A 27,200-nucleotide genomic window follows, 5' to 3' on the forward strand; every position below is an offset into this window, starting at 1 on the left:
TAACTAAGGTCTGTGTACATGTCCAGAAATAGATGAATGTTGAATGTATACCTGAATGCATAAGACTGGAAAATAGAAGTGGGAACTCGCCAGATCCAAAATTCCAAATAAAATATTGACAGTTTCAACTCAGCCCTTGCTACTTTCCAATCTCCAAGAGCAGTGGATAACAGGAGGACCCCTCCAGGGTCTTTAAGCACACTTGTATTCTGGTAAGGGTAGAGACGAGTGTGTGAGATAGCAGGAAGGACATGTTCAATGATTTTTAAATAGTGTGAGGAGAAAGGGCCAAGGCTGGAGAGGGCCCAGAGGCAGCTCCCCAGCTCTTCAGATCATGGTTTGGGAAACCCATCCCCTCACACAGGAAGATGCCACTCTGTTCTTCCATGCCTTTATTAGTGACAGCAATGGACAAGAACAATGCCAGGCATAACAGACACCCTGACCCAGCACCGGGGGTGGCAAGCAGGCCCTGTAGGGCCACTGGCACATCCAGCCCCAGTCCAAGATCCAGTCTATCCAGGCCATGTCCCCGAATGGGCAGGAGGCTGTCTGTCCAGTTTGTTTGTGTGGATCAGTCTGTCTGAGTGTCTGAGCCGCTGCCTGCAGGGCCCCCCCATCCTCGGCACGTGGTAGGGGCTGTTGGGAGCACAGCGTGGCATCCCCCGGTGGACCACTGGGCCCCAGTGCTGACCATGGGGGATAGGGCCAGAGACTGGAGGTGGCAGGAGGCCAGGCACAAAGTTCACTCCAGGGCCACATCCTACAAAAGAACCAGCCATTATCAGAGAGTGGGCTTCTGAGCAGGTGAGCCCAGCTCTGCCTCCGGGCAGTTTTAGTTCTCCAGGAGGAGCTTCTCTGGGCTTCCGTTTCCCCATCCACAAGATGGCCACACCATTTCCCCTACCTCCAAACCAGCAAACTGTGACAATCAGTGAGTTGATTAACGAGTCTACAGATGTTGGTGTAGATCCAGCAGTGACTGAACCCAATCCTGGGGGCACAAGGAGCTATCCGACTCCTCTGGGTATGGGAGGCTAGGCTGGGGAAGGTGCACAGGGAGGCTGGGAGAGCCGGGAGGGGAGGCTGTGGAGGCACCTACCTAAGTGGGATGACATCGAGAAGTCTTCTGTTGAATTACAATTGAAGAATTTGTGGGGTGGGAAGGGCTGGCCTGGGAAAAAAGGGGTGTCCTGGGGCAGGGGTGGAAACAAGGGAGGTAGCGAGGGCTGAGGAATGGGGTAGGGGAAAGGCATGGGAGGGAGCAGGGGAGAGAGCTGGGGTGGGGGCAAGGCCAGCTTCTCCCCGAAGTCTGGGGGCTGCCCATGGTTCCCCTGGAACGGATGATCCAGCACTGGCCAGTCCTCAATCCACGGGTCTAAGAACGGGATGGTTGTTTGTTTTAGGCCTGAGAGCCACCCCGCCCAGAATTCCGGTTGTCCACACTCCTAAACCTCTTCCCTCCTCTCAGAGAAAACGGCCACCAGGCGGGGGGCACCCTCTGCTTCCTACCCCATCTTCCTCATTCTTTCTCATTTCAGGCCAACCCCAGGGTACGTTCTTTCTTCCTTGTCTTTCTCAAAGTCACAGATCTGCCTTTGCTCTGACCTCATGCACCCCTCTAGAGCCTTCTCCCTTTGTATGCCCAGTTCCTGTATCTACAGCTTTTTCTTCTCCCAGCTGCTTCCCACAGACCAACAAATGAGCCTAATAAGTCTTCTCTCTGGACAAGAAGCTACCCTGTCATTCTCTTCTTCCAGCAGTCCCATGCCTTCCAAACTTCCATATGGAGTATGCTGCCCAGTTCCCATTCCTTCATCAACTGCTCCTGCCTCTAAACCCTATTCTACTCCTTCAGCACTTTTCTGACTAAATGTAACCACTTCCTCTCTTCCTGACAGTCATATGAAATGATCAACAGTCTCTGTCCCCCCCTGAAATGCCTCTGCCCTCAGGTCCTTTTATTTCCTCCATCAGCCCCTCTTCCATTCTGATTCCACAGCACGGCCCCGGTTCTGCTTTCTCCTTCACAGTTCATGCTCATACCTGCAGTGGGGCCCCCCCAGACTCCAAATCCGCTGCACACTTCCACAGCACCTCAGAGGTCTGCCTGGACCAAACTCACCAATCATATCCTCCCATCCAACTCTTCCTTTTCACATCCCTATTTCTGGACCTCCAAACTGGGTGCAGAAGACCTAAGCCACCATAAACTAGCCTTACAACCATTAGAGCATCCCTCTCTTTGCTGGGGACCAGTTCTCATCTAAAAAACAAGGAACCAGACCATTATATAATTAAAGTCATAATCCACCTCCCCAAGGCTCCAACTCCTGGCTGTTTACCTCTGTGACATCCCTGGCCTCTCTGTGCCCTCACACCCTCTACTGCTGCTACAACAGCCTTCTAACGTGACTTGTGCCCCCAACTCAACAAACACTATCCCGTAGGTACTACTGTACACAGCAAATGTGCTAGACACCAAGGCCAAAAGGGATGAGCCGGCAACAAGGTAGGAAGCTTGCCCTTTGAGGACATGATCCGGGGGGAAGCAGACAAGGAAACAATCAGCCACCATGCTCCTTTTGAGAGCAGGCAGGAACTGAGAGACTTGACAGCAACAGCTGAGGGGCTTCTTTGCTTCTGTAACATCACATGATTGCCCTTCCTCCATTTCCATCTTTCCACTCCCCCGCCCCCATGCCTAGCTAAAAGTCCCCCCATTTCTTCCCTATTCATCTGTGGGATAGGAGACTTTTGACACACTGCCTTATGTGCTCAAAGCTTACATAAACTCATTCACGTACAGAGACGACTACAGGCTAGAACATATGGAATCAGAACTTGGATCAAAATGTTGCTCCTGTGCTCTCACCCTCCCCAGGGGATGAGAAAGGTGCACTCAGGAGCCACAAAAGTCCTTCAAGGGGCCTCTACTCCCCGAGTACCTCTGTCCTATTCTGTTTCTGAGCCCTATGCTCTAAGAACCCCCTCTGCATCACTCTCCTACCCCCTTGTGGTAGGGCTCACCAGAGGGATAGTCACGCTTGGGCAGCTCCACGCCCCAGGCGTCGGCCACATGGGTCAGAAGCAAGTGTGAGAGGTGGCGGTGAGCATGTTGGTCCCAATGGACACCGTCCCGGTGACGGTGCCGTACCGCATGCCGAAAGTGAAAGTGGAGGTCGAGGACATCAAAGCAGTGGTCCCCGGCCAGTGTTGCACTGTAGAAGTTCCCTTCAACGACATCCCGCCGCAGAGACCCTGCCAGGGGCTGGAGCTGAGTTAAGAAAGTGCAGCATCTAAGAGCCGCACAAGGAAGCAGGGTCGGGAGGGAAGGCCCTCCATCTACCATCCTGCCTCAGGATGCCTCCTCCCCCAACCTGAAGGGCCTCAGTCACTTGCCTCTGGCAGAAGGAAACCCCCAGTAACGCGCTCCCCCAAGGGCATGGCCATGTTCCACACCAGCAGGCACGAATCTGGCAACACCTGGTCCATGCGCACAAACACCCGCTCCAGGTTCTCCCGGTAGCTCTCCATCGAGCAGCGGCCATACCTGTCGGACAGCACGTAGGGTGGGCAAGAGCACAAGGTGGCTAGCCTCTGAGTCATACCTCCACCCCCCAACCGGTATTTTCCTCTCCCCCCGCCCCAACCTGGAGAGATCCCAGAGGCAGGAGTTGATGATCACCAGGTCCGGGGCAGGCCCATACGTCAGCTCCTCCAGGACGCCCTCGAGGTACTCGGAGTAAACGCGGGTGAGGAAGTAGAAGCGCACAAGGTGGTGGCCAGAACCCGAGCAGAACTGGCGGACCTCCCGGTACTGCGTCCCGTTGTGCAGCTCGCCCAGCTGACCCCCAGCCACCAGCTGGTCCTGTTCAAAGCTCAGCTCCCCCTGCCCACACCCCCCCACCCAGCTGGTCAGACCCATGCCAGGGAGGGAGACCCTGCCAGGCCAGGGTCTGTGCCCACCCACCACTGGCGTGGCTACCAAGCTTCCCTCACCTTGGCTTTCAGCTGGGCGGCTGTGAGCAGTGAGTCCCTCTGGAGCAAGAGCACCAGGTCCTTGTACACAGCCCGCTGGACTGCAGGGAGACAGAGACCCTGAGGCTAAAACAAGCCTCACCCCACCCTAGCTCCTCCCAAGTGCAGGCCTCCCATCTTCCCAAGGCTGGGGCTACCCAACACCACCTCTGTGGAGTTCATTACAGAGGCAGGAGAAAAGGTGAAGCCAAAAAAAATCTGGTACTACCTCTGCCTTCTGGCCGTGCACCAGCCCCCAATTTAGTACACAGTGGCCCAAGATCACCTGGCAGAAGTAAGTCGGCCAAGTCACCCAGGAGACAGACAACACAATCCACTGCTCCCATGAAGGAAAGTATGGGAGACTGTCAGGGAGAAAAATGCTGAGCAAGGATGGGGTAAAAAATGTGACAGACTACATGGGTCAGGACACCTGTAGATGGTGCATGGGGAAATAAACAGAAAACCTACTGGGCTGGAACAGACTAGAGGTCAGAAAGGAGATTTGGGATGGTGACAAAGGGTCCAGTCATAGAAAACAGACTGAAGGTGCGGGGTTGGGTAGTGTGAACCTAGAGGGGCACTCACTTGAGTCCCCCAAGATGACCACGAACTTGTTGTGTAGCAGCTGCTGGACTTCCGAGGCCTGGAAGTGGACCATGGCGCTTCGTTGAGGGAGGCGCGGCTCCTCGTTCTCCAGACAGAAGACCATGCCGCCGCTGCCAATGACGGGCTGCGGGGAGAGGCCAATAAGCTGCGCACGGGCGGGGACTCAGGACAGGTCGGCCCCAGGGCCCGCCCCGGTATAAATGAGATCTGCACCGGCCCCTCCCGAGCTGTTCACGGCTACAGAAGCGAGGTGGCCGCGGCAGAGTAGGACCCATGGTGGTGGCGCCTTGCCTCGGTCCCACTTGGCACCAGAGACAGGGGGTCGCCAGCCTGCGGGCCACCAGGGCACCGAGGTGCTTCCCGCGCAGCGCCGCCCAGAGCCCCGCCACGTGCCCGCCGCCGCCCCGCGCATGCGCGCGCCCGCTAACGCCAATTACCGAGTCCCGGAGCTCTGCACCGTTCACCCGCGCCCGGGACAGGCCCGCGCACTGCGCGCCTCGCCCTCTGAGGGCTCCGGGCCTAGCCTCATGTTCCCGCGCCCCGGGAGGCCAGTCGGTTCTGCACAGCCCGCGCCCGGCAGAACCCGTGCGTCCCGGTTAGCCGTCGGTGCGCAGCCCGGAGCCCAGCGCTCTCCATGCGTGCGTCGCGGCGGCCCCGACGGCGCATCGGGCCTCGGCGCCCCGGGCGGCGACGCTCAAGGCTTCCACTTCCGGTCACCCATGTCCCGCCCTGCGCGACCCCCGGCGCCCGAGGGGACAGGGAGGCGGCGGGGGTGGCAGCGGCGAGGGACAGGAGCCAGGGCCGGGCCCACCCGGGCGGGCACGAGGCCCAGTTGTGGGCGGGGGCGCGGCGACGGCCGAATGCAGCTGCCCACAGTAGTGATGGCCGTAGCGGCAGCCTCGCCACGTGACCCGGACGGGCGGAAGCGGAAGTGCCGGCCCGGAGCCCGTGCTAGGTGGTTGTCCCTTTGGCGCTACCTAGCCGCCGCCTGCACCAGCGATGGACTGCTACACGGCGAACTGGAACCCGCTCGGGGACTCTGCCTTTTACCGGTGAGCCGCCCCGCCCTCCCGCCCACGACCCGGCTTACCCCGCTCGCCCGCCGGCTTGAGTCTTCAGGCGGAGCCGGCGGCGCGCGCCCCCGTCACTGTGGGCGCTGGGGTCCGCCCCTCGCCGGCTCTCCCCCGGCGTCTACCACTTAACGCACAGCCGCCTAATGGCCAGGGGGCCGGGCCTTCCCCAGCTCCAGGAAGGAAACTGAGGCAATCACACCGCGGTCTCACGACTGGGGGCAGACCCCAAAGCTGAAGCTCAGATCTGTCAGCCTCCGGAAGGATGCTCAGATCACGTTGAGGGAGGCGGCCTGCGGGTGACAGCGAGTGTCCAGTCTGCTGCGGGGAAGTGCTGCCAAAGTCAGACTACAGGGGCGCTCCACGGGAGGCGGGATCGCATGGCGGGCGGGGTAACAGCAAACTGGGAGAAAGGGCCGAATCCAGGGGCAGCGCGAGTGAGGACCCTCAGCTAAGGGTAACCCTCTCACGGGAGTCCTAGAGTCCTAAACTATTGATGTGAAGTGTAAACCGATCACGTCATTACCCTGATAAGGATTTTTCAGTGGCGTCGTTTCTTTGTGGGGTAAAATACAAACTCCTTCTATTGGACCATCTCCAAGTCAGCCTCTATTTGCCTCCAGCTCCGTCTGCCCCTCTCCTACCCAAGTCTTTTACTCCAGTTGCACAGAATTACAGGACCCCAGTACACCATGATGTTTCCCATGTTTGCAGCCAGCCTGCAGTTCCTTCTGTGGGTACTGCCTTTGCCCTCTTTATTTCAGTGGAGAATTTTTGCTCATCTTTTAGGGCTTGCTTAGTTCAAGGGTTCTTTCTGAAACCTTCCCTGATCCCATCCCAATAGAGTCAGCTGGCTTTCCTTTGGGCCTCACAGGCCCAGTGTTACGGTCTGTTATGAATGGCACAGTAGGGCAGTATTTGCATAGGTTTCTTCTGCTTAACTAAGTTCCTCGAGGGCTGAGACTGTTTATATGTCCAATGCATCTTTAGAATAGTGCGTATTATGTAGTAGTTGCCCAATAAAGTTTTAAAAATACTTTATTGATTTCAACTAAAGGTCAGGAAGATATTGCATTGGGGTCGTATTTCAATACAAAGTACTCTTTTGTGTTAGGGAAACTGTATACCATTGTTGTTCACATGTTAAAACTTTTCAATGTGACTTTTGATACACAGAATGTCAGCTCTTAACACTTCCAAGATGGACAGATGCTTTATGGCAATTTTTAGAGATCCGTTGCATTTCTTGTTTATTTATAATTCTTATCTCTTATAAATATGCATATAAAATATGCAATATGAAAAAAATGCAGAAATTTAATTAAAAAGCAGTAAAGTCAGTAGGAAGGAACAACGATTTCAGCTAGTTTTGTGGAGAAGGTATGTCATTTGACAAAAGTAGCCACGTAACTTAGTGTTTCATACATCATAAACTTTTAAAATTATTAACTTATATTGCTTTGGAGAATACATGTGGCCTGCAAAGGTTTGTTAAATCAGAGAATGCTAAAGACATTGACCTCATTACCACAGAGCTCCTGTTTATCACATGCAGTCTCAGCTTTGCTGATACACCAGGAAAGTTTTAAATGAGTGTGAGTGTTGAGTGCCTGCCATAGACATGATCTGTCTGGCTAGCCTCCCCTTACCTGTGCTGTGCTGCCAGAAAGAGTAGAAGTATAAGCCTTGCTGTGGAGGATATATGATTTTTGTTATCAGATGTTGAACTGTTCTGTGTACTAGACACTATGTTAAGTATTTTATGTGTATTAACTTGTTTGTCTTACACCCCCATGAGTTAGGTATCCTTATTAGCCCCATCTTACTGATGAGGAAACTGAGGCACAGAGAGGTTAGGTGGCCAGATTACACAACTAGTAAGTGGTGGAGCCAGGGTTTGAATCCAGTGTTCTTCTAGAACGTGCGTTAAAGTGTAGGGTTTTTGGTTGTTTTGTTGTTGTTGCTGTTGTTGTTTAAACAGGAAAACATATAGCATATTCTAGCTTCACCGGAGTGGAAATATTTTAAATGCAGCTATTTGGTTTTATTCATGTTTGTGCATAGCTTTATGCCAAGACATGTTCCAGTAAGTGAATGAATGATACAAGCATTGCATTTCATGTCCTGTCTGCAGGACAGGTTCTTTTGTGATGGAAGTAATGTTCTAGAAAGCTCACTGAATTTGGGAACGGTAAGAGAGAGCACGGTTACTAGTTCTTATAGGGCTCCAGAATTTAAGCCATTTTTATCTTAAAAACCGAACTTGAATTAATCCTGTTTATTAATTTTGCCCAACCCTTTGCAGGGCTGAATGTATATCAACCAATAAAAAAGACATGGACCCTGTCTGCTCTCGTAGGGCTTACCGCCAGTAGGAGAGACCGTTGATAACCATTAATGACTCAGTGTTTGTTTAATCATAATCACCGTAAAGGAGAAATATAAGGGCCAAGAGAGTATACATAATAGACTGGGAGGTTATAGGTAAAGAAGACTTAATGAAGGAAACAATTATCCCATCCAGGAGATGAGTAAACGTAGGTTCAGGGAGTGTGATGAAAAAGAGCGTATACAAAGGTCCTGAGGCTGGAAAGACTAGGACACTGTCAGTCATCTAAACAAAGAGAGCCAGTGTGGCTGGATTGCCAGAAGTGTGTGTGTGTGTGTGTGTGTGTGTGTGTGTGTGTGTAAATAAGTAAGTTCCTTTTGGAAGGAGCAAGCAAATATGGAGGCAAGGGTGGAATAGGTCAGGGAGAAGTTGATGGTGGGGAGCACTGGGGCAGTAATGTTGGAAATAGAAGGGGATTCATCAGAGAAGTATTTAGGGGACAAAATCAAAGGAGATTGTGATGGGTTGCGTTGGATAGGAAGGAGGTAGATCAAGGAATTGAGGATGACTGGGTTTTTGGCTTAAGATGTGAAAGGAAGAGAGTTTTGTGGGGGAAGGGTTAGCTTGATTTTGGACACATTGTTTCAGTAGTTTAGTAGAAACATCCTTATGGTAAGGCAAAGGAGACAAGATACATTATGTACTCCGGAAACTCTTCTTAGAAGAGAGATTGACTATTTTAGTAGGGTTTTTTTTGGGGGGGGGGATGGGGTAACATATAAACACAAAATTGTTTTAGTATTTTATTTTTAAGTGATCTCTACACCCAACGTGGGCCTTGAATTTACACCCCCGAAAGCAGGAGTCACATGCTCTACTGACTGAGGCAGCCAGGTGTCCCTAAACGTGAGCGTTTAAAAAAATTGTGGCTAGGGGCACCTGGCTGGCTCAGTCTGTTGGGCATCCAACTCTTGATATCAGCTCAGGTCATGATCTCAGGGCTGTGAGAGCGAGCCCTGCCTCAGCCTCCCTGCTCAGTGGGGGGTCTGCTTGAGATTCTCTCTCTCCCTCTGACCCTCCCCCAAAAATAAAAAATAAAAATAAATCTTTAAAAAATCCTGGTTAAATACATAACATGAAATTTACTACCTTAACCATTCTAAAGAATAGTCTAGTAGTGTTAAGTATATTCATGTTGTGCAATGAAATCTCCAGAACTTTCTCATCTTGCAAATTGAAACTCTATATCTATTGAATAATAACTCCCTATTTTTCCCCTCCCCTAGCCCTGGTAGCCACCATTTTGTTTTCTGTTTCTATGAATTAGACTACCGTAGATAGCTCGTATAAGTGGAAACCTACGGTATTTGCCTTTTTGTGACTGGTTTATTTCACTTAGCATACTGTTCTGTCCTCAAGGCTTATCCATATTGTAGCCTGTATCAAAATTTCATTCCTTCTTAAGGCTCAATAGTATTCTATTGTAGGTATATAACACATTTTATTTATTCAGTCATCCATCAGTGGGTACTTGGGTTACTGCTACCTCCTGGCTGTTATGAATAATGCTGCTATGAACATGAGTGGACAAATGCCCCTTTGAGACTACTTTCAGTTCTTTTAGATATATAACCTGAATAGAATTGCTGGATCACATGTAATTCTGTATTTATTTGAAGAACCATCAGACCCTTTTCCCTGGCAGCTACACCATTTTCCATTCCAGCAACAATGTACAGGAGTTCTTTAGTAGTATTTATTTTTGTTTTTTTAAGATTTTATTTTTAAGTAATGTCCACATCCGACATGGGGCTCGAACTCACAACCCTGAGATCAAGAGTTGCATGCTCCTCCAGCTGAGCCAGCCAGGCGCCCCAATAGTATTTATTTTTGAGGCAAATTGCAGCCAGAGGATTTCAGGGGTGATGATGGGCTCTCTTGGGCTTGAAGATTTTGGAATAAATAGATTATTCCCCAAGGCTAGACCTGATGTGCCTTTCTTCCCCAGTGGTCCAGTAGTCCAGCCTGGATCCTGGAGGCAAAGGCTGAAGATCATCTATTTTCACCCCAGGGCTCTGCTTGCACTGTGGTGGAGCGTACTTTTCCAGAAGTTCAGCTGTACAGCCACAGGGATTTCTTCAGTGTTTCCTGGAGGGGGCTGGAACTGAGGCTATGAGAGCTGCTAGGCTTAGTGATTTCCTGGTATTGGAATCCAGGGTCCGTTTACTGCTGCTGAGATTTCCACTTCTGGGACCTGGGAGTAGAGGAGAAAGATATGACTGGCCTTCCTCATTGAAGGTATGGCTGTCCTTACAAGAGTCCATACCCCTATGCTCTTCTGAGAGGCCACCCTCCCCGCTGCCCTTCACTCTGCTTCTCCATTCCCCATGCCACCCTTCAGGCACAGCTTGAGTCACCCGACTATCCCTGAGAAGCTTTCTTTATGTCAACAGATGGGAAGGTAGTCCATGTTTTGTTGCTCTTCCCTCCCTGACCCTTACTCCTGGCCCCCTTATTATTATTATTTTTCAAGATTTTATTTATTTGACAGATTGAGACACAGCAAGGGAGGGAACACAAGCAGGGGCAGTGGGAGAAGGAGAAACAAGCTCCCCACTGAGCAGAGAGCCCTATGTGGGGGTTGATCCCAGGACCCCGAGATCATGACCTTGAGCTGAAGGCAGACGCCTAACGACTGAGCCACCCACGTGCCCCTCTTGTCCCCTTTAGAGGGGCTCTGCCTCCTTCCCAGGCAGGTCTGTGTTGCTGCCGGCCTCCTGAGCCACATCCCTCACTGACTGATTGGACAGCCTCCTGCACATCCCACCTCCTGCCACTTTCCAGAGTGACTTCTGTGGCCACCTGCCTTCACGGCTCCATGAACTCCTCTCAAGTGATTTTATCTATATCAGCCACCCTCCACCCTGCACCTGTGCTCTTCCAGAATTGCTTTGCTGCTGAAACATTCGATTCAGGCAGCCCCTTGTCTGACCGTAAGCTTCTGTCCTCACTGATACTCTGGTACCTCCTGATAGACCTGTCCTTCAACCTCACTGGGATCCCCATCCCTGGAACCCTTTGTTCTCTTCGTATCCGTGTGCAGAGCCCCCTTCTATAAATGTGTCCCTCCCTGTCTGGCTTGGAGTACAGCCACAGTCAGTCATTTCAGTTTCTTGCCTTTTCCCTGACAGCCTTGCTCCTTTGTCCGTCATTTGCACCTGCCTGGCACAGAACCACCTCCCAGTGCACCAGCCACTCACTGTCTCTACCTGGGCCTAGGCCACTGCTGAGTGCTGCTGGGCAGGCCACACACAGGCAGGTTGGGACTACAGCAAATCGACGCCCACCAGCCTCAACTGGGCCCTCATAGTCTTTTTATGGGGGGTCAGCCTACACTCATCACAAGGGCTCTACTTTTCCTTTTAAAAGATTACACAAAGAAACAATTAAAATAATTTGGAAATACTGAAAATCATAGCCTCATTGGCCCCTCCTGCCGACAGTTGACTTCACCTTGTACTTCTAGAGAACTGGAAGTCATCAAGAGACCTGGAAATCTGCATAGAAGGGGCTAGGCTTCCCCCTATCAAACCTGACCCAGTGATGTGCCCCTGTCTCCCTGTTCTCTCAGAAACCATGTGCCATCCACCCACACCCTCCCTCAGCCACAGTATTTCTCCACCTGTTGTCCAGGAACCCTAGCATCAAGATCACCTGAGATGCTGGCTACATTAAGCTTCCATGGCCAGACGTACTCCCTTATCTCTGGGATGGGTCCTAGAAATTTGATCTGTATCTCCCCATCCTAACAAAAAATAAACTCCTCCAGAACGCCTGGGTGACTCAGTCAGTTAAGCATCTGCCTTCGGCTCAGGTCATAATCCCAGGGTCCTGGGATCGAGCCCCGCATCAGGCTCCTTGCTCAGTGGGAAGCCTGCTTCTCCCTCTGCCTGCTGCTCCCCCTGCTTGTGCTCTCTCTCTCTCTCTCTGACAAATAAACAAAATCTTAAAAAAAAAAAAAAAGGAAAAAATAAACTCCCCCATTCCACAGGTCCTTCCTTCTCATCCCATCTTCCTCCTCCCCACGCCGGTCAAACGTCCAAAGATCGCCGTCTGCATTTGCTTCTGTTTTCTCTCTTTCCACTGACCATTCACTCTGGTCTGAGTGCCCTGTTCTTAGCAACATTCTGTCACTTCAGTGGACAGATCTCAGGCCTCATCTGAGCTTCGGTCCCTGGAACACTGGATAAAAGATGCGCCCTCACTTCTTTCTTGGGAATTGAATTTAACCTTTTACTAGGAACATTTTCAGGTGTACAATGGAGTAGAGGAGTAGAGTGAATACCCAGCATCATCACTTGGGCCTAAAAATTGTTGTGTTGCAATATTTGCTTCAGCACTTCGGAAGTTAAAATATTTTATTAAGAAAAAGTTCAAATGTACATTAACATAGTTAAGAGTAATTTGGTGAACACCCATGTACTCCTCACCTAGCTGCAATAAAGATCAACACTTTGTCATTTCCTTTTCATCTTTCCCTTCCCCCTCTTATACACACTTTTTTGGGACAATTTAAAAGCCAACTCCAGACATATTTTTTTTTCCAGACACATTTTTTCAATCAAATACTTTTTCTGTTGTATTTTATTTTTTTTAAAGATTTTATTTATTTGGGGGTGAGAGAGAGCTGCATGGGAGGGGGGCACAGGGGGAGGGTGAAAGACAAGCACACTCTGCACTGCGCTTGACACGGGGCTGATCCCAAGACCCTGAGATCATGACCTTAGTTGAAACCAAGAGTCTGACGCTCAGTTGAGCCACCCAGGTGCCCCTTTCTGTTTTAAATTGCAGGGGTGCCTGACTGGCTCATTCGATAGAGCATGCAACTCTTGATCTTAGGGCTGTAAGTTAGAACTCCACGTGGGGGGTGGAGATTACTTTGAAATCTTCTAAAAAAAATAAATTACAGACATAACGTCAATGTGTATTACTTTTTTTAAAAATGACATTTTTTCCTACAAAAATGCAGTCTTTTCTATAAAACTGCAATACTCTTTACACCTAATAAAATAAACATTTAAAATCATCTGACAACCAGCCCTTATTCACACTTCTTCAGTTGTCTTCAAAGTGTCTTTTTATAACCGGTTTGTTCAAATCAAGACCCAAACTAGAATTACTCGTTTGCTTACCACTCTTAATTAAGTCTTTTGTGAGCTTGAACATTACTATCCCCACTCCCACCCTTACCTTTTGTTTTCATGACATTGACTTGTTTAAGAGACCAAATTACTTTCTGGATTTGTCCCATTGCTTCCCTATGGTGCCTTTGAACTTTATTCTCCATCATAGCCTGTATTTCCTGAAACTATGTATTAGATCTAGAGGCTTGAATAGATGCAGGGTGAACATTTTTGGCAGAAACATCTCATAGGTGATGCTGTGATATTTATACAGCATCGTGTCTGGAAGCATCTTACATCAGCTTGTCCACTATGAGTGAAGTTGAGATTGACCAGTGGGTTTGGATGCTGATGGTCACATCCTCCCTCCTAGAGTCATATGTAGTCAGCTTGCAGGCTGGTCCCCCCAGGAATGGTGCCAATTTTGGACCAGATATTAGTCTCTGTTGTTGGCATATCAGCCACTCAGCAGTAGTGTTAGCCAGGTCATCCTTGGGGAGGGAAGCTCACAAGACATCTACCCCAAGTGAGGTTATCACAGGGTTTTCAGGCAGCCGAAGGCTAGTCTCCCTGGACACGGAAAGGCAAGCTACTTGCACTGTTTCTAAGTTTCAAAATCCAATTCTTGTCCTGATCAATGCTGTTAACTTTCACTTGGAAAATGGTGTGTTGGTGAATTCAACTGTTAAAATCTAACAACCCATGCAATTAAATTTTGTGTTTGATTTTTACCAGTAGCAGCCGTGTGGCTGTAAGAACTGAGATTCTTTTAGGGCTATGACGGAAGCTTTCTGCTTCTCAGAGCCATGACTTGAGCTTAAAGTTAGTGGACCCAAGCTTGTCATTTTCTCTTTGTAATTGTTCAGGTGCACTCAAAATGATCTAGCCCAAGGTCAGGCACAGAAGTCACTCCCAAGGGACACGTTTGACTTGGCATTTCACCACAGCAAACTGCAGGCTTGATTAATCGTGATGCTGCTGCATTTAATGGGTGACTAGCATTCGTTTGCCATGACCGGGAGCTCAGTACTGCGCTCAGACCCAAGCATGCAACCAAACCAATCCCCAGATTGCATCTTTAGGGGGCTGTCTTCTGGACCATTCCGTGCCCCAAGTTTATATCAATGTGGGTTCAGTCAGGAGACTTAAATGGAGAAAGTTTGATAAACATAAAGAATTAGTAAACTGTGATAAAAGAGTAAGATATAAGAAAATTTTGTATGATCACCTCGGGCTGAGGGAGAGCACCTGAGGAATGACATGCTTGGAAGGGAAGCCCCGCCCCACGCTGGGGTTCAGATCTTGTGTGCGAAAATAAAATTGCAGATCGCTGGGAAGCAGAGAAGTTCACTGGTTTCCCTGGGCCAGAGGTGGTCCACAGTTGCCAGGCAAGCAAGAAACAACTCTCTGGGGTGCACAGGTACAGGGAGGCAGGCGAGCTGCAGCTGGTGGCCAAGCGTGTGGGCATGCGATGGAATCGGGCTGCTGGTGCAGATGGGCAGCCTGGAATACGTGGGGTCTGTGAGCTAAGCCACAAGCAGTGGTTGGGTGCACAGGTGTGCAGGGGGGGTGTCTGTGGAAACACAAGGGCACAGGCAGGGTAGCCCCAGGGACGGGCATCTTGGCACCCTTGGAAGTAGAGCCCGGTGTGGGCAGGAGGCTAGGGGTGTGGTGTGTGTCCCGGGAGCCATGGGAAGGTGATCACCATTCCAAGCGAGCCTTTGAGGTTGCTGCTTCATGACTGAGGCAGAGGACCGCCAGATGTCCTCACACCCTGGGGGCCGGTGGGCTCTACCTGGATGGGAAGCCCTTAGAGAGCCCTTTCCTCCGGCGGCATCCCTCCAAGCGCCCCCTACTGAGAAACATTAAGATCACACTCAACAGCGAAGGAGAAAGGCATAAATAAATGCCGCCTGCTCCCACAGTACAGGAGGGGGAATTTAGAGCTGAGTGGCAATAAATTGATAACTGACATGCTAGGTCTGTGTGAACATCTGCTTTCCCATCAGATTTTCATGCAACAATTTTAGTAACAAAATGTCAAAAAATGCAGATGTGTTATCACTCATCCAGGCACTGCAAAAGTCTAAAAATGAGCAGTTCTCCAATGTCCCTCCATTCACCACCCTCCACACAGGTAACCACTGTCTGGCTCAGTGCAGCTTTGTGTCTCCAAGCGTTTTTCTGTCTATTCACACACATACATGGTTATACGTAAATAGGCGTGTCAAAGATATGTGGTTAGTTTTTGTATAAAATAGATGGGTTCGTATGGTTCCTATTGAGCTGCTGCTTACCTTCCCCCCCCCCCTTAACAGGACATCTAGAGATCATTTCATGCCAGTACACAGACTCACCTTATTAATGGCCACATAATATTCCCCAGAACGGGCATCCCATAATTTATTTAACCAGCCCCAATCTTAAAGGAGGTTTTTCCAGGATTTGAAAACTATTTTAAATAGTGCCGCAATGAATTCATACCTTTGTGCACTTGTGCAAGTAGTTTTATAAGTGAGACTCTTAGAAGGGAATTGCTAAGTCAGAGGGTGCACACATTTAAAAGTTGAATAGATAGATAGCACTTCATTTTCTTCTGTAAATGCTGAACCAATTTTTACACCCACCTAATAATGTGGGAAAGTGTTCGTTTTTCACATCTTCCACAATATTTGATGCTCTTGTCCCCTTATTTTTTGTCATTCAGATGGTCAAAACATAAAAAAATAATTTTAAATTCATATTTACATAGTCATTAGATATGTCTTCGTATTCTTTGACTATTTTCCATTGTTGTTTGCATTGGTGTGTAAAGGAGCTCTTTACGTGGCCTCCATATTAACCCTTTGTTAGAAATGTTACAAATTCCTTCTTGTGTGGGTCACTTGACTCTTATGTATTCATTTTTAACATACAGAATTTTAATTTTTATGTAATACAATCTATCATTCTTTTCCTTGATAATTTCTGGGTTTTGTATCTTGCTCTGAAAGACTTTTCCATAGTTCACATTATAAAACTGTTAGCCTATATTTTCTCAAGGATTTTATGTTTAGTTTTTTTTTTTAAGATTTTATTTATTTATTTGAGAGAGAGTGAGCAAGAGAGAGAACACAAGCAGGGGCAGAGGGAAAGGGAGAGGGAGAAGCAGACTCCCCGCTGAGCAGGGAGCCTGACGTGGGGCTCCATCCCAGGATGCTGGGATCATGACCTGAGCTTAAGGCAGACGTTTAACTGACTGAGCCACCCAGGTGCCCTTGTTTAGTTTTTTAAAATTTTCACATAAAATAATATGATTATAGCCCTTGGCCATTTTTCTTTTGGTTTTATTTTCATTTTTAAAAATTACTTAGAGCTGGGGCACCTGGGTATGTCAGTCTGTTGGGCGTCTGCCTTGGGCTGGGGTCATGATGCCAGGGTCCCGAGATGGAGCTCTGCGTGGGGCTCCCTGCTCAGCACAGAGTCTGCTTCTCCCTCTCCCTCTGCCCCTCCTCCCAGCTTGTGCTCTCTCTCTCTCAAATGAATAAATAAAATCTTTTTTAAAAAATTTTTAAAATTACTTAGAGCTTTTTGTATTTTTAAGAAAAGTACCTGTTTTTCACATGTGTCACTTTTCCCCCCTTTTCATTGTTTGTCTTCCTAGTTTGTTTTCCATGGATTTTTTTTAATGTATAAAAGTTTTTTAATGTTAATCATTTTAATAAATAACCATTAATGTGATTTAAAAACTCAAAGTCTCATTCTGTCCCTGTCATTATTCAACTGATTCCATGCCCTCACCTACCAGTAACCAGTTACTAGATTCTTAGAAATCTTTCCAGAATTTCTTGTTTTTCAAATAGAAGCAAATATAAAACATATATATTGTTTTTACCCCTTTTTATATAGAAGTCTATAGAAGTCCTTTTTATTTAGACTCATTCTTTTTCTGTGACTTCTGAGTTATATATCATGTTTAGAAATTGTTTCTGTTTTGAGGGTGTAAAAATAGCCATGATTTGTTCTGATATGGCTTTATTTTTTTTTAACATTTAAATCTTGAATTCCATCTGGAAAATATTTTATTGTAGAGATTAAGTAATGAAATAGTTTATTGCAATCCTTCCCATATGACCCATTGTCTCATTTCAAGTATCAATTTGCAACAATTTGAAATGCCATCTTTATTACATGCTCAATTCCCAGTTCTTTTTCTGGACTCTTTTCTTCAATCAATCTATTTGTTCATTCCTGTGCCAAAACAACAGTTTTAATTAACTTTAGTTTATATAGTGTATTTGATATCTGACATATATCTGTTCTCTTATTTTCAAAATATTTTAAAATATTTTTCAACATTTTCTGTTTAAAATGATAATTGGGTTTTTTTTTGCAAGTGAGTTTTAGAATCAGTTTGTGCTGGGGCGCCTGGGTGGTTCAGTCAGTTAAGCATCCAACTCTTGATCTCAGCTCAGGTCTCCATCTCAGGGTCATTTCAAGCCCTGCATTGGGCCCATGCTGGGTGTGGAGCCTACTTTAAAAAAAAAAAAAAAAGAATCAGTTTGTGCTTCCTACCCCCAGAAATTGGGAGTGGTTTTTATTGGAATTCTTTTGCATTCATAGATCATTTTGGAATGTTTCTCCAGGTTTTCTATATCTTTGAGTAAACTTTGATTTGATTTGATTTTTTTTTTTAAGATTTTATTTATTTATTTGACAGAGATAGAGACAGCCAGAGAGAGAGGGAACACAAGCAGAGGGAGGTGGGAGAGGAAGAAGCAGGCTCACAGCAGAGGAGCCCGATGTGGGGCTCGATCCCATAACGCTGGGATCACGCCCTGAGCCGAAGGCAGACGCTTAACCGCTGTGCCACCCAGGCGCCCCTGATTTGATTTTTTTAAACTTTATTTTTCTTTCAAGTTTTTATTTAATCCAGTTCATTAACATACAGTGTAATGTTAGTTTCTGGTGTAGAATTTAGTGGTTCATGACTTACAGAAAACACCTGGTGCCCATCTTAGCAGTGCCCTCCTTAATCCCCATCACCTATTTAACCACCACCCCGACTCCCGCCCCGCCCCCCACCTGCTCCCCTCCAGTCACCCTCAGTTCGTTCTCTGTAGTTAAGAGTCTGTTTCCTGGTTTGCCTCTCTAACCTCCCCCCCCCATGATTGTATTCTGTAAAAACTTTTGTTAGCTTTATTCTTGCATATCATCATTTTATTGGTATCATGATTAGGGTCTTTTAAAGTCATATTCTAGTTGATTTTTGCTATGATAATAGAAAATTTATCGGTATAGAAAATAGATAGGTTTTTGTTGATTGCCCTCCTGAGCTCTTTTGTTCATTATTCCATAGTGTGCTTTGGATTTTCTAAGTAGACAATCACATTAGTTGTGAATAGCAGCAAACTCACTCCTCCAAAATATAAACCTCTTTTAAATTTTTTTCCTTAAATTAATTTTGCTAGAATCCCAAGAAAAATGTCAAATAGAAAATGGTAGGCATGTTTCTGATTCTTATCAAGAAGGCTCCTGAAATGATACTGGAGGAAACACTCCCCTTAAACACTGCTTTCTCTTGGCTTCCTGGGATAGTGCCCACTCCTTTTCCGTCTCCTTGTCCCCACCTCCAGTCATCAAATGATGGCATGCCTCAGGCCTCCTACTCTGTCTTCATGCCACACACACTCTTGGCGACGTATGCCCATCTCAGATTGCAGTCATCTCATGCCAGCTTGGATTTCTGTTACCTCGCATAAGCTGAGCATTCAGAAATTGACATCTCCAGCCCAGGACTCTGTCCTCCCAGCTCTGGACTCACCGGAGACCTCCTCTGGGATTTCTTGCAAGCACTGCTAATTAACTCAGTGCCTCTAAAACAGAGTTCATTATCAGCAACCATTGAAGGGAACCCCTGGCTATAAAGCCCACAACCTGCTTTGGTGTTAAGAACCAGAAATAGAGGGGCGCCTGGGTGGCTCAGTTGTTAAGTGTCTTCCTTTGGCTCAGGGCGTGATCCTGGCGCTCTGGGATCGAGCCCCATGTCAGGCTCTTCTGCTGGGAGCCTGCTTCTTCCTCTCCCATTCCCCCTGCTTGTGTTCCCTCTCTCGCTGGCTGTCTCTCTCTCCGTCAAATAAATAAAATAAATCTTTAAAAAAAAAAGAACCAGAAATAGAAGACAACCCCCCCCACTTAGAGGGTCTTATTTCCTGCTAATGCAGGCCCAAGCCAGCCACCCCACCCTAGTCCTACCTTAGTTTATGCCCTGGATATTGGCCACACACCCTATCTCTTGTGCCAGGAGCTCCTGCCATCCTTGGACACTTGCTCTATGAACCACATCCTGCCCTGCCAACACCCTCCGCTCTGTTGCCTGCTGTCCCTAAGCATGCATGTGGTCAGTTGCCCAAGCTGTTTCTAGTCGTCACCCTCTCCCACCTGTGGGGGGCCTTGACTGCCCTGTGAAGGACAAATGGAGGCTTTAGGGGTTCCTCTGGGCTCACTCCATCTGGACGCAGGGTCATGAGGAGGCTAATTTCTGCTTGCCTCTCTGTGGGCAGGAAATATGAGCTGTACAGCATGGACTGGGACCTGAAGGAGGAGCTCAGGGACTGCCTGGTAGCCGCTGCTCCCTATGGGGGCCCCATTGGTATGTTACCCCTCTGCCACTACATGTTCTGGGACAATGGGGTGAACTCGAAGTGCATGATTCCTGGAGGCCTTGTTGTCGGGTGGTTCTTGCTAACGTGGCCACCCGTTCCCCCACTTCTCACCCCCTGCTGAAATGCTTTAAATTTTGGTTCTCATGAAGCTTGCTTCGTATGGGGTGGGCCTGGGGAGCTGGACAGAAAATCTTTTCTTAAACTGCAGCACTGTTGAGGAACCCGTGGCGGAAGGAGAAGGCGGCCAGTGTACGGCCAGTGCTTGAGATCTATTCTGCCTCCGGCCTGCCTCTGGCCAGTCTGCTGGTGAGCACTCCCGATCGCCCCGGGGGCTAGGCCGGGTCTGTGTCCCAAGGACAGCCTCAGGAACCGCCCTCTCCTCTGCAGTGGAAGAGCGGGCCCGTGGTGTCCCTAGGCTGGTCAGCTGAGGAGGAGCTGCTCTGCGTGCAGGAGGACGGTGTAGTGCTGGTTTACGGGCTTCATGGCGACTTCCGGAGACACTTCAGCATGGGCAATGTAGGGGCCGCGGGGGGCTGGGGAAAGGGATGGCGTCTGTGACTCTGGCTCCCTCAACCCACGGCCCCTCTCCCCAGGAGGTGCTGCAGAACCGGGTTCTAGACGCCCGGATCTTCCACACTGAGTTTGGTTCGGGGGTGGCCATCCTTACTGGGGCCCACCGCTTTACCCTCAGTGCCAATGTGGGTGATCTCAAACTTCGCCGGATGCCAGAGGTGCCAGGTGAGCCCTGACATCCCTGAGACAGCCATTCAACACCCACAGACGTGTCTCCAGACCGGGGGGCCAAGAGAGACATCCTGAAGTTGTCCCCTTCCCTGGCCACAGGTCTGCAGAGTGCCCCCTCGTGCTGGACCGCACTGTGCCAGGACCGAGCTGCACACATTCTTCTGGCTGTGGGGCCTGATCTTTATCTCCTCGACCATGCAGCCTGCTCGGCAGTGGTGAGGGCCCTGAGTGGGAGTGAAATGGAAGGGGTGGGGGAGGCAGTGGGGGAAGCGCTGAGAAAATATCTGGTGTCCTCCCTGGCCTGTCCCAGACGCCCCCTGGCCTGGCCCCTGGAGTGAGCAGCTTCCTGCAGATGGCAGTCTCCTTCACCTACCGGCACCTGGCACTCTTCACAGACACGGGCTACATCTGGATGGGGACGGCGTCGCTCAAGGTGTGATCCTGGGACAATGTGGGGGCACCCTTCCTTGTCCAGGACAGATCTGTTAGCGGTAGGGCAAGAGCTTTTTTTTTTTTTTTTAAGATTTTATTTTTCTGGCAGAGAGGCAGTGAGAGAGGGAACACAAGCAGGGGGAGTGGGAGAGGGAGAAGCAGGCTTCCCGCTGAGCAGGGAGTCCGATGCGGGGCTCGATCCCAGAATGCTGGGATCATGACCTGAGCTGAAGGCAGCTGCTTAATGACTGAGCCACCCAGGTGCCCCAGGGCGAGAGCTTTTGAACCAGACTGGTGACTGCCAGGACATGGCCGTGATGTTCCCTGCACCCTTTCAGGAGAAGCTGTGTGAGTTCAACTGCAACATCCGGGCCCCCCCAAAGCAGATGGTCTGGTGAGGATGGGATGTTATGCTGGGGGGTGGGCGCAGCCTTGTTTCCTGGGACACCTTGATTCATCCTGTCCACTGGCCAAGCCAGGTGGAGCTGGCATCTTATCATCTCTGCCAGTGCGTACTTGAGGGAAACCTCTGCCCCCCTGGGGGCCCCAGATGCCCCTGGGAACTGACATCCCAGGGGGAGAGGGAAGCAGATGTCAGTCAGAGGAACGGGATAAGGGGCAGCACGCATGTGCAGGGCTGTCCTGAGGCAAAGCAATGTAAGTAGGGATGTGGGAAGGTAGGAGACGTGTCTGTGGGCTCAGTGTCCTGTGTGTGTCCCAGATGTGTGTGTGATGCTGCCCACAGGTGCAGCCGTCCTCGCAGCAAAGAGAGGGCTGTCGTGGTGGCCTGGGAGAGGCGGCTGATGGTGGTGGGTGACGCCCCTGAGAGCATCCAGTATCCTTGGAGGGCTGCCTGTGGGGGTGGGAGGGGAAAGGAGGAGAGGGAGGGTCACCTGCCCGGCCCCATTTCCGGGTGCTCTTGGGAACCTTGACCAAGCTCAGGTTTGTGTTGGACGAAGACTCCTACCTGGTACCTGAGCTGGATGGGGTCCGCATCTTCTCTCGTAGCACCCACGAGTTCCTGCATGAGGTTCCAGGTGAGGCCCTTACAGGGTACCATGTGACTCAGGGCAGGATCAGGGCATTGAGGCATTGCTGAGGGCTCCCTGCCCTCCCAGCACTCACTGACTCCCTCCCCTAGTGGCCAGCGAGGAGATCTTCAAAATTGCCTCGATGGCCCCTGGAGCACTCTTGTTGGAGGCCCAGAAAGAGTACGAGGTAAAGCCCTAGGCTTTTCCCTGGGCCCCAGGATGTTCTTCTTCCCCTTCCTAATTGGCTGAGCCCCATAACCCTGCCTGGGCATGGTAGACTCAGCCAGGTGCCACTTGTCAAGAGCGGAATCCAGGCAGGACACTGGGCTGGGGAGAACCAGCTCAGGTAGACTGAAGTGACACGGTGTCCTCTGTGTGGTGATGAGGAGGTACAGGGATCCCCTACGATCCCCAGCCCAGGCGCCAGTGGGCTGCCTTCAAGGCCCCTTGCCGGCAATTGTGGGTGGATATGGCGGGGGATATATGGGTACCTCGGGTGGACTGGGGCCTGAGGGAATTTGGGCTTTGGCGTCTGCAGCCCCTCCATACCCGCCCATTTAACCACAGCCCAGAGGGGTGGGGGACCAGACATGGGGGTGTTCTCTATCATGGCACCCCATCCCTGGCACCCTTCCTCTACCACCCAGAAAGAGAGCCAGAAGGCAGATGAGTACCTCCGGGAGATCCAGGAGCTAGGGCAGCTGACCCAGGCCGTGCAGCAGTGCATCGAGGCTGCGGGACACGAGCACCGGCCAGACATGCAGAAGAGTCTGCTCAGGGTTGGCTTGGCGGGGGGGGGCTGGGGGGAGGAGGTGCTGGGCAAGGGAGGTGGGGCAGGGGGTAAGAGCTCCTCTATTGCCCTCTGGCTCTTCTCAGGCAGCCTCCTTTGGAAAGTGTTTCCTCGACAGATTTCCACCTGACAGCTTCGTACGCATGTGTCAGGACCTGCGTGTGCTCAATGCCATTCGGGACTACCACATCGGGATCCCCCTCACTTACAGCCAGTATCCTCAAGCGAGCCGCAAGGATGTTTACAGCCAGTGGTGGCGGGGGAAGGAGAAGGGGCTGAGGCAAGTCCTTGGCAAATAGGGCTCATACCCCAGCTGGATCCTTAACCAAGTAAAATGCAGATATAAGCAGCTCACCATCCAGGTGTTGCTGGACAGGTACAGCAAGGCCCGGGGTTCTGGGAGGAGGGCTCTAGGTGGGCAGGCATTACAGCCCCTGGTGGGTTCTTGTGGTCACTGCTCCTCACCCATTTCTTTGGCTGCTGGGAGGCCTGACTTACAGGCTGGGGCCACTCTGCCCTCTCTTTCTATCCCACCTCACCCCCGTACCCTTTATCCCCTTCCCTGCCAGGCTGGTGTTGCGGAGGCTTTACCCTCTGGCGATCCAGATCTGTGAGTACCTGCGCCTTCCTGAAGTGCAGGGCGTCAGCAGGATCCTGGCCCACTGGGCCTGCTACAAGGTGAGGACGTAGGGCGGGCTTCAAAGTTATTTAGAGGATTCCAGGCCCCGGTGAGATGTGGGAAATAACGAAGTGTAGAGCTGAAGGGGGAGGTCTTGATCCAGGGCCAGTGGGAATTAGGGGGGTGAAGGGTGAGATCCAGGTGTGTGTGACAACCCCTCTATCTGCAGGTGCAACAGAAGGATGTGTCCGACGAGGATGTTGCTCGGGCCATTAACCAGAAGCTGGGGGACACGCCAGGTGTCTCTTACTCTGACATTGCTGCGCGGGCCTATGGCTGTGGCCGCACAGAGCTGGCCATCAAGGTGTGGGCGCCCAGCCCTCCCCAGATGCTCTGACATCGGTATTAGAGGCCCCCAGGCCAGCTCCTTCTCTCTGCCTTTCTCCCCACCCCACAGCTGCTGGAGTATGAGCCGCGCTCTGGGGAGCAGGTACCCCTTCTCCTAAAGATGAAGAGAAGCAAACTGGCACTGAGCAAGGCCATCGAGAGTGGGGACACTGATCTGGGTAGGCAGGGTTTGAGGGAGGGCAAGGCTGGGGCCTCAGGGCTAAGCACGGGGCAAGGCCGGAGTCCCCATGCCACCTTATCGTTCCTTAGTGTTCACGGTGTTACTGCACCTGAAGAACGAGCTAAACCGAGGAGATTTTTTCATGACTCTTCGGAACCAGCCCATGGCCCTGAGTTTGTACCGACAGGTGTGTGCCCTGGGCAGGGGTAGGGCTGGAGCCTCCTGAGCCCCTGAGTTGGCCTTGCTGACTGCCTGCCTGTCCATGGCCCCAGTTCTGTAAACATCAAGAGCTAGAGACACTGAAGGACCTTTACAACCAGGATGACAACCACCAGGAGCTGGGCAGCTTCCACGTCCGAGCCAGCTATGCTGCAGAGGAGGTCTGAGGTCCACGGGGGCGGGGGGCGGGGGCGCGAGGGCTGGGCTGCTGGTCGGGCTCCTTTTCCGGGCATTTGGGCCTCCTATTCGCTCTACACCCTGTCTGGTCCTCACTGTGGTGGGAGAGTCGGAGAGGATATGAGGCCAGGATGGTGGTCAGTCCCAGAGGAGCTAGCCTACCCACTAGGGACACTGGGGTGGTGCACCCAGCGGGTAAGGCTGGCCCTGGCAACCCTGGGCACAGGGACCGGGGAGAGAAGTGTAGCCCTAATGGGGAAGGCTGATTTCCTTGGTGTCATGAGCTCAGGCTTCCCTGCTTGCCCCTGTAGCGTATCGAGGGGCGAGTCGCAGCTCTGCAGACGGCAGCTGATGCCTTCTACAAGGCCAAGAATGAGTTCGCAGCCAAGGTTTGCCTTACTCTTTTCTGAGAACCTCCTCTGCTCTCGGTCTTGCCTCCTTGTCCCTGTTGGCCCCATCCCACCCCATCTGGCCTCATCTCTGCCCCAGGCCACGGAGGATCAAATGCGGCTCCTGCGGCTACAGCGGCGCCTGGAAGACGAGCTGGGGGGCCGCTTCGTGGACCTGTCTCTGCACGACACGGTTACCACCCTCGTCCTCGGTGGCCACAGCAAGCGTGCAGAGCAGCTGGCACGTGACTTCCGCATTCCGGACAAGAGGTAGGTGAGGCCCGGGCTGCAGGTAGGTCCTGGGACCACCTGCCCGTCCCGCAACACCTACAAGCCCAGCTTCCCTGCAGGCTCTGGTGGCTGAAGCTGACTGCCCTGGCAGATCTGGAAGACTGGGAGGAGCTAGAGAAGTTTTCTAAGAGCAAGAAATCGCCCATTGGCTACCTGGTGAGGTTGGGGCCCTGCGTCCGCCTCATACCCAGAGGGAGTAGTCCTGGGGAGGGGACCAGGCCCAGAGACAGGCAGATGGCCCATTCCTGCTTCTATTCAGCCTTCCCACATAGTTAGCGGGTGCTTCCCCTCTCCGCACACTCGTGGGCCAGATCTGTGGAGGAGTGGGTCCGAGTTAGCCCACAGGTGTTGACCGGAGAGGGAATGAGCTGCCTTCCCCAAGGAGGCTCCCAGTGGGCACTGTGTGCCTAAGGGAAAGTCTTGTGTGTGGGGGGGCGGGCACTGGGAGGGCATGTCCAGGAGGCAGTGGAGGAGACCGAGGGGGTTTGTTCTCTGTGGCACATGGTTCAGTAGTATGGCAGGTAGGTGGGATAAGGGCAGCTGTGAAAGAAAACACAGGTCCTGAGAAAGCAAAGACTCCTATTGTACGAGCGTAGCCACGGATGGTGGAGTGGCCACAGGGACATAAACCAGTCTCAAGGCTCTAACAGATCTGTGGTGTAGGTGATTCCTGCCCTGAGACTGCTGAGATCACAACTGTTGTATGTGTGGCAGGGCAGGGGTGGGACGGGATTATGTACACTGAAGGGTGTATGAAATACACAGGGTCCATGCGTCCAGTGGGCTTTTGCTCACAAGAGAGGACGGGAAGGCTCTGCCTTATCTTCTCCTTCTCCCCCACCTTCTCCTAAGCCCTTTGTCGAGATCTGCATGAAGCAACACAACAAATATGAGGCCAAGAAGTATGCCTCCCGCGTGGGTCCTGAGCAGAAGGTTAAGGCCTTGCTTCTTGTTGGGTGCGTCAGCTGAGAGCCCTGTGGGTGCTGGGGGGCTGAGCCAGGGGGCTGATGAGGGGCACGGTTTGTGCCCCCTTGGGCAGCTCGACACCATCTCCCCTCCTGCTCAAACTACAGGGATGTGGCTCAGGCCGCAGACGTGGCCATTGAGCACCGGAATGAAGCAGAGCTGACCCTCGTATTGTCCCACTGCACTGGAGCCACAGATGCAGCCACGGCCGACAAGATTCAGCGGGCTAGGGCACAAGCCCAGAAGAAGTGAGGGGCTCACCCTGCATGTCTCCCTGAGCTCTAGGCTTGGCAGAATCATAACTGCTTATCCAGCTTCTTCAGAGCTGAGCTAAGCTGAACTGGGGTGGGGTGGGAGCCGGGGGTCTGATTGTAAATAAAGTTGGGACATTTTAGAGCGCTTGTCTCATGCAGTCCAGCCTAAGCGAAAGCATGCTGGAGGCAGAACCATCCAGATACCTCAGTAAAACATGATGTGTTTGATTGTGTTGGGGCTGGAGGGGGAGCTCCTCAGCGATATTTACAAGAGACCTGCCCCTCTCCACAGTTACAGTAGATAGCCCTGTAACTAAGCTCACAGCCCCTAGGGAGATTATGGGAGGCTGTGCAAAACTCAAGCAGCAGCCCATCAAGAGCCAATCTGAAAAGCATTATACACGTACACATAAGAACCATGCTGAACACTTCACCATTGCTATTTTATTTATTCCACAAGACGACAGCCCTGTGAACAGGTGACATCACCCCATTTTACAGAAGAGATTGAGGATTGAGGAGGTATGGTATGAAGTGAGTATGTGGCAAAACTGGGATTTGAAACCCGTTTGCACTTCTGGGGGTCTTAGAGCTTCTTCTCAGCTCTTGTGACAGAAGAGAGATGACTGAAATCGGGCCCTCTGACTGGAGGAGCCTGAGGCAAGGCCCCCGTTCACACTACAGTAAGGGTTGGAGGACCAGGTTAGAGGAGGAACCTTCACAGACCACGCCCACCTAATAGTGGTGAGCAACTCCCGCTGGTCTCAGGGCTGAAGAGAAAAGGAGGGTGGAACATCTCAGTTCTGCCAAGAAAGAGCTACAAACTAGAGACCCCTGTCTCTACCTGACCCCGAACAGAGGCTCC

General features: G+C 50.9%; 2 protein-coding genes across 6 annotated transcripts; one reads left to right on the top strand and one right to left on the bottom strand.

Annotated features, from left to right (window-relative positions):
* Positions 1-377: 377 nt before the first annotated feature.
* Positions 378-5,855, bottom strand: PCED1A (PC-esterase domain containing 1A). Of its 4 annotated transcripts, none has more exons than XM_034640386.1 (8): positions 5,720-5,855; positions 4,609-4,753; positions 4,003-4,082; positions 3,654-3,892; positions 3,403-3,553; positions 3,031-3,277; positions 1,103-1,378; positions 378-994 (listed from the first exon to the last, which is right to left on the bottom strand). In XM_034640386.1, exons 2-8 carry the CDS (start codon positions 4,730-4,732, stop codon positions 516-518), a joined length of 1,596 nt encoding a protein of 531 aa, XP_034496277.1. In that variant the 5' UTR covers positions 4,733-4,753; positions 5,720-5,855; the 3' UTR covers positions 378-515. The 4 variants fall into 4 exon arrangements, with proteins under 4 accessions (XP_034496277.1, XP_002918822.1, XP_034496276.1 ...); XM_002918776.3 differs by lacking the exon at positions 5,720-5,855 and adding an exon at positions 5,067-5,202 and having other exon boundaries at positions 378-763; XM_034640385.1 differs by lacking the exon at positions 5,720-5,855 and adding an exon at positions 5,067-5,202.
* VPS16 (VPS16 core subunit of CORVET and HOPS complexes) lies at positions 5,550-26,477 on the top strand. Of its 2 annotated transcripts, XM_034640384.1 has the most exons (24): positions 5,550-5,681; positions 19,754-19,842; positions 20,064-20,161; positions 20,243-20,371; positions 20,449-20,593; positions 20,699-20,814; positions 20,910-21,032; positions 21,370-21,425; positions 21,777-21,866; positions 21,974-22,068; positions 22,173-22,249; positions 22,710-22,841; positions 22,939-23,066; positions 23,193-23,228; positions 23,422-23,530; positions 23,701-23,835; positions 23,929-24,037; positions 24,129-24,226; positions 24,312-24,419; positions 24,747-24,824; positions 24,925-25,094; positions 25,175-25,271; positions 25,968-26,071; positions 26,189-26,477. In XM_034640384.1, the coding sequence occupies exons 1-24, from the start codon at positions 5,629-5,631 to the stop codon at positions 26,331-26,333; spliced, it is 2,520 nt and encodes an 839-aa protein (XP_034496275.1). In that variant the 5' UTR covers positions 5,550-5,628; the 3' UTR covers positions 26,334-26,477. The 2 variants fall into 2 exon arrangements, with proteins under 2 accessions (XP_034496275.1, XP_034496274.1); XM_034640383.1 differs by lacking the exon at positions 23,193-23,228 and having other exon boundaries at positions 22,939-23,132.
* Positions 26,478-27,200: the final 723 nt, after the last annotated feature.

Source organism: Ailuropoda melanoleuca, chromosome 13 (assembly GCF_002007445.2).
Source record: "Ailuropoda melanoleuca isolate Jingjing chromosome 13, ASM200744v2, whole genome shotgun sequence".
Taxonomy (NCBI): Eukaryota; Metazoa; Chordata; class Mammalia; order Carnivora; family Ursidae; genus Ailuropoda; species Ailuropoda melanoleuca.